Source organism: Gavialis gangeticus, unplaced genomic scaffold (genome assembly GCF_001723915.1).
Source record: "Gavialis gangeticus isolate Ggan-Ray unplaced genomic scaffold, GavGan_comp1, whole genome shotgun sequence".
Taxonomy (NCBI): domain Eukaryota; kingdom Metazoa; phylum Chordata; order Crocodylia; family Gavialidae; genus Gavialis; species Gavialis gangeticus.
This window is the reverse complement of record NW_017729022.1, coordinates 154,373,384-154,379,398: the sequence shown is the minus strand read 5'-3', so window position 1 is coordinate 154,379,398 and position 6,015 is coordinate 154,373,384. Positions and strand designations below refer to the sequence as shown.

At 41.5% G+C, this 6,015-nt stretch overlaps 1 protein-coding gene across 4 annotated transcripts in view; it reads right to left on the bottom strand.

The window, feature by feature from the left end:
- Positions 1-2,124: 2,124 nt before the first annotated feature.
- THADA (THADA, armadillo repeat containing) overlaps positions 2,125-6,015 on the bottom strand; it is a 368,709-nt gene continuing 364,818 nt past the window's right edge. For 3 of the 4 annotated variants that reach the window (XM_019516368.1, XM_019516370.1, XM_019516369.1), the window contains exons 38-39: positions 4,762-4,928; positions 2,125-3,459 (exon numbers count right to left, since the gene is read on the bottom strand). In XM_019516368.1, coding sequence (XP_019371913.1) covers positions 3,115-3,459; positions 4,762-4,928 — 512 coding nt within the window. In that variant the 3' untranslated portion in view covers positions 2,125-3,114. The remainder of the gene's footprint in view (positions 3,460-4,761; positions 4,929-6,015) is intronic. The other variant, XM_019516371.1, reaches the window with a different exon arrangement.

Below are 6,015 nucleotides of genomic sequence, written 5' to 3'. Positions count from 1 at the left end.
GCCCCGCTGCAGGCCGGGGAGCGGGAAAGCAGCGGCTGCGGCTCCTCCCCGCCGCCGCGCCAAGGGCAGGGCCAGGGCAGCGCCTCGCCCGGCCCCTCGGCTTCAGGCTGCTGCCCCGGAGAGCCGAGAGTCTGGTGCGGTCACAGCGCCTCAGCTGGGAGCGAACCGCCAGCGTGATTAACCTCGCCCATGGCCACTCAGAGCCTGCTCCCGCCGCTGCTTCGCTCCGCAAGCAGGCAGGCTTCGTGGCGCGCCCCCCCCCCTTCAAAAAGCGAAACCTCTTTTTAAGATCGTAAAACACCGCCTGGGCTGCAGAGCCTTCCCCCTGGTTCCCAGTCTATGGAAAGGGCGAAGATACTCAGGGCAGGAGGGAGGTGTGAGCAGCCTCGGAGCAACCACCAGGCTGCTGAAGCCAGGCAGAGGACACGTATTGCGGATAGATAAGCTGCTGCCTGCAACACCAGGGCTGTTTAAGGTTTAAAGGTTTCGGGTTGAGTAGTTATACAGTAACTCCAGGCACCAGCAGCTTGCTCTGAACTGTGCGCACGGGGATATGAAATTATTTGCTCTCTCTAATCCTGTGGAATACTGCAGCGTTTATACTCAGGCTCTGTGAGAAACCATGAGAAAGACTGAGTTTCCAAGTTATTTCGTAGGCTATGCCCATAAAGCTTCACAATTCAGTTTTGAGATAAAAGTTGGGAGGGACCTGTTGAGCCCTTGCATGCCAGGGTGTCAATACTGAACCTGTTCCTTTTCCCTGAACTGAGTAAAACCACTTGCCTGGCGGTGACTTTCAAGTTAGTCATACTTGTTTTTACACCAGTCACACTACTAAGGCCCAGACACATTTTACATACATTTTGAACTCACGGGGATGTGTTTCCAATATTTCATTACCCAGCGACAAAAATCAGTAGCTATCTGAGATGTCTGAGAAGGTGGAAAGGTGCAGTAATGTGACAGCAGCTAGCTTTACAGTTCTTGAATGCTTGAAATACTTTGAAACAGCTTTGAATAAAAAAGGTGCTATTTTCCCAAAGAGCAAAAAGAAACCTTTTCATGAATCCTAATGATTTTTATAACTATTTGAATCCTGATTGTTTTTTAGCAAATAAAGTAAAATTATTATTTGTGAATTTTTTTTTCATTTTAGACCCAGTTTTCTTTGTGCCATTGAAAAGGCATGTCCTTTTACTACTGAGGATTACTTGCATGAGTGAGACATGTTGAATCATGAAACCACAATGAAGAAAACGTTTCTGATAAAAGCCTGCAAAACAGAACATAATATTCTACTTTGAAAGCTCCATTTTTGGCTTAAAATATATGCAATAGAAAGCATTTATGTTAAACTATTCTTTTTCATATTTAGCTCATAAATAAAAGCATGTTTAATTGTGATTTAATCTAATACCGCAGCTCAGTTTAGCAACTTGTTTTACAGCAGATAAAAAAGTGTAATTTTGATTCTTATTTAAAATGAAAAATTAATAAGGATGCAGCTAACACAAGCTAGAGCAATTTATCTTACACTAATTGAATTGGGCCTTAGGCTTACATGAAGATTAAGCTATGCATTAAAGAGAAAAGTAATGTGAAAGGGCACACTTGCCTAGCGTAATGATACAAAGCTGTGTTATAGTGCCACCTACTGGGTTGAGGACAGTATTACTTTTTCCTTTCTGAAAATCTTGTGGTTTGTTCACTGATTTCTGATATAAAAGTGCCTGCTTTTCAGTAAGATTTACAAATAGCATGCATTAATACACTGGCAGGATGAAAGTGCATTATCTGAGATAAACCCGCGACTCTTGCTCCAATACTTTGACATTAGCCTCAAGTAATAGAGTAGCAGAGTAATAGTAACAGAGAGTTGAAAAAGGCATCATCTCTGAACCAGGCGTTCTTGCGTTTTGCATTTCTTTTTGTCTCAGACTAACACAGCTACCAAATACATTGCTCGAGTAATTTACGCTTTTGCTTTGGCAATAGGATGCTATGACCTGGTAATATGTAAAGTTATAACCTTGCTTAAAGGATGCATTGCATCTTTTCACTTGCATGTTTATTTTAATACCCTGTTATCTATATACAATAGCAAGGAAAGACAAATCCATCAAATACAAATTGAAATGTGTTTATTTCTAAAAATGAAATTGTTCAGAAAATAAAAGAGGTGATCAGAGACAGCACATTTTGTTACAGAGGTTCGCAAGAAGTCTCCAAAGGTCAATAACAATGTCACCAAAACATTACACTGCACATCATCAGAAGACTGCTATCAGATTTACCCTAGTTTGCATGGGCCTGCCATCCCTATTCTTCCTGAGTACTGCCTCATTTTATAACACTACTTGTGGAGTGGGCTGCAGAGTGAGTGAGTACACATGACGTCCTCAGGTGCTAGATGATATGAACTCCTCGTTTCAAATACTATGCTCTTCATTCTGGAAAGTTCCTCAGTCACCCATGACAGCATATTACAGGAACACTTAGGCACTTAAATGTCTAAATGATGCCTTTTTTTGCCACAAAACAAGAAAACACTTAAGAGCAACACAGTCTGGTACTGTGGCTGCCTCTGGTTAAAATTGGAATAAAGATAAAAATCCTGATTAAAAGCTTGTGCGGGCAAACAAAAGCAGCCAGTATTTTTTTCTTAAGGAAAACTTTCAAAAATGAAAAGAGGTTAAGTTAATTTTTGAACACGCTAAGCTATGCTACATGTTGACAAGAAAAAACAAAGTCAAGTATAGAGAAGGAATAGATTGTGGGGTAAAATACAGCAGATCTGCAGGTGGCCTGCACCTGGTTGAATGGAAAATATTAAGTGTAGCTGCTCTGCTTCCTACAGTAGCTCCAATAAACCATGCTGTTCTGAATTAAATTAATAAATGCATTTAAATAAAATGTTCTCCCACAGCAAACTTGACAAAGATTCAATGGACTCAGATGAAAAATGTGTTTTAGCACGTACTATTAAAAAGTTCCTCACAAGATTTATTACCGTCATAAAACAAACGTACCCCCTCCTCCCCAACCTTGAAAGAATTCTTTGTTTACAAAGTAGTAAAAATTGTGCAAACAGCACTGGGATAAATTGCTGTTAATTCATTTTTCTTGGTTATTATCTTTGTTGCAAGCAACACCGTCGAGTTGAAGCAAGTTTAGTATCTTAAAGGAGATGGATAGTCTTTCCTTCTGAATGGTTAATCTTGTGAATTCCACTGTTTTGGAAAACTCTGGAGTTGGAGGCAACTCTTTAAGAAGCCGAGTAACAAGCCGGGCTTGTTCTGATGCTAGTCTTGCCAGTCGCTGGAGTTCTCCTTGATCTGGTGAATTGACATGAGTCTCTGATATGAGCAATAAGAGATGTTTGCTGAGTTGTCTGACACTAGTCAGCTTCTCCGCCCAAAAATTCACTTCTCCTTTATCAAACAGGTAGTCGTCTTCTACCTTAATCAAAAGAAAATCAATGATTGAAACATGTAACAAGAAGTAACTTATCTTACCTAAAGTAACAGTAAATAAGGGTAAAATAATGCGGGTATAAACAGTTTCCTAGGATGCCAGTGACGTTCTACCTTCAAAATCACACCCTTTCGGTGCAACTATTCTTGAAATAGTAGAAGTGAAAAGCAGTCATTAACATTAAATGTGCTTTTTTTCCCTCCCACTGTGAAACTATCCTACATTACACAGGAGCTGTGAACAAATGTTCATTTCTAGTGGTAGAAAATTTCCACTGCTGGAAGTTATTCTGGGAGAGGGCACACTGTAGCTCGGGGTCTTCAACCTTTTCCAGCAGGATATCACTACTGAAATTTAAAGCAACCCAAAACCTGCTCCCCGGATGTTCGGTCTCCTGGAAGAAACTTGAACGGTGATTCTCCCAGCAAAGACTGAGCATCTGTATATGGCTAGGGACCTCTATAAGAGCACGATTGCACATTCTGGAGCTTCTGGAGCAGATTAAATATAACAGAGAAAAAACTGTGTCAGTTAATGAAATGGTAATAGAACATAGGTAAAATACATACCTAAACTGCAAGCTTAAGTTTCATAGCATATTTTAAGGGTCATTTTATCATATCAGTTGTCAGCCAATACTTCAAAATTGAAGCTGCTGCTGCCGCCCCTTCTACTTTACTGCATCATATTTCATTGGTGTTTGCTGGCCTCATATTAACACACAATGTTATACAGTATTGACGTTCTGCAGGCCCATTCCCTTTTCATGCAAATAGTTCTAGTGAAATCAATGGCTTATGAGTGAGAATGAGTTTGCTGTGCTGGTCCCTCAGACTATGTACCACCACATGTTTAACCATCACACTTGAAAGCTCAGCTGAAACTATGAAGCCAACTGACAGCAGCAGGGGCACTGCGCTTGATCTCAGGAAGTACTGAGGCCCTTTACAACAATCTGAGGAGTAGGTAATCAAGCCCTATATCTTTGAAATGTTGGGTGTCAACTGATACATTAAAATCATCCCTGAATGTTGGTGCTGACATCAGTGAGACTACTTATGTAAGAGGACTGCAGCTTCACACCCAATTTACTTTCCTAAAGAGACTGTGAATATTTAAAAGAAAATGCGAGTGCTTTATTTTAAAATGTAAATCTCTCTGATTCTTGAAGTAATGATCACACAGAAGTGACTTTATCAGATTAGAAAACTAACTTCATTTCCCCTCTTGTAAAACAGACATAAAAGAATTTCTGCTCCAAAAAAATTAACTAGTTGTAAGAATTACCAGTGTTGCAGCCTCCAAATTTTTGTTTAGGTCATCCTCTCCTAATAGCCACTCCAGTAAGACTGGTACGCCAGCCCTGGTTTCATTCCACAGCTGAAGCAGCTCACAGATTATTCCAAATGCTAAATCCAAGGCCATTGATGCATTTACTACATAAAACACGGGAACTGTAGACAGGAAATAGGAAGATTAACTTGAAAGCAAACATTTTCACATAAAAATAGCAGGTAAGTTCACTGTCACGTGCATACAGAGGTCGAATTTAGAAAAACAAACTTAGAATACTTGATCACAGTCCGAATGTTTTAGAAACACATGGAAAAATAAAACGGAAGTGGGCTGCCAACCATCAAGTTCAGTTCCTTTTGTTCATAGCCAATCATTTATCCCAAGTCCTAAAGATCATCCACACCAATCCCTTTCACATATTATAGCCACAAAACACCTCATAAAAACAACATGCCACTGCAGAGAAAAGAGTAAGTTAATATAGGCTAAATTTTGGAAGAGGACCATGCCCCATGCCATGGAGCAGGGGTAGGCAACGCCCGGGATGGGTGCCGGAGTGTGGCACACACCTTGGAGTGGACGGCAGGGAAGGGGCCAGGTCTGCATTGCCACAACAGGGACCAGGCCCCTTATGGCTCCCCTGCCATCTGCCCCCGACACATCAACATCTTAGAAGTCGAGGTTGCAGGTACTTTTGGCAGTCTGCCCACAAACAATGTGACCCCTGCCATAGAGGAAGGCAACTGCCCTTCCTATTCCTCCCACCCCCTATTTCCCAAGTCCTTATTAATCTCTCCGGGGAGAAAAATTCATTCCCGCCCTCAAGTCTGGTGACTGCTATGACCTGAACAGAGAAGCAAGACCTTCCAGCCAGGTACTTGAATGTCTGCATACATGGAGAGATTTTAAAATGCTAAGAGCATTAGTGTGCACAGCCAAAATTCCCCATCTCTACCGGTGGCCAATGTCTAATGTTTTAGAGAAGACAAAACAATCACCTCCAAAATAGAACCCAATCAAGTATTCATAAAAGAAAATAATTCCTTCCTGACCTCAAGAGTCAACAACCAGGAGCCCTAAAGGAGTGGTTAGAAATTTTCCAGAAGGTCAGAACAGCTCAGCTCTGGTCTTACACTAGCTGGGTGGCTTTGATAGCAGTTCAGTAACTATGGCTGCTTCTTCCAGTCCTTGCCCTGGCTCTTTGACAGCATGGGCTCAGTTTCCAGCTGGTGCAGGGCTCCACTG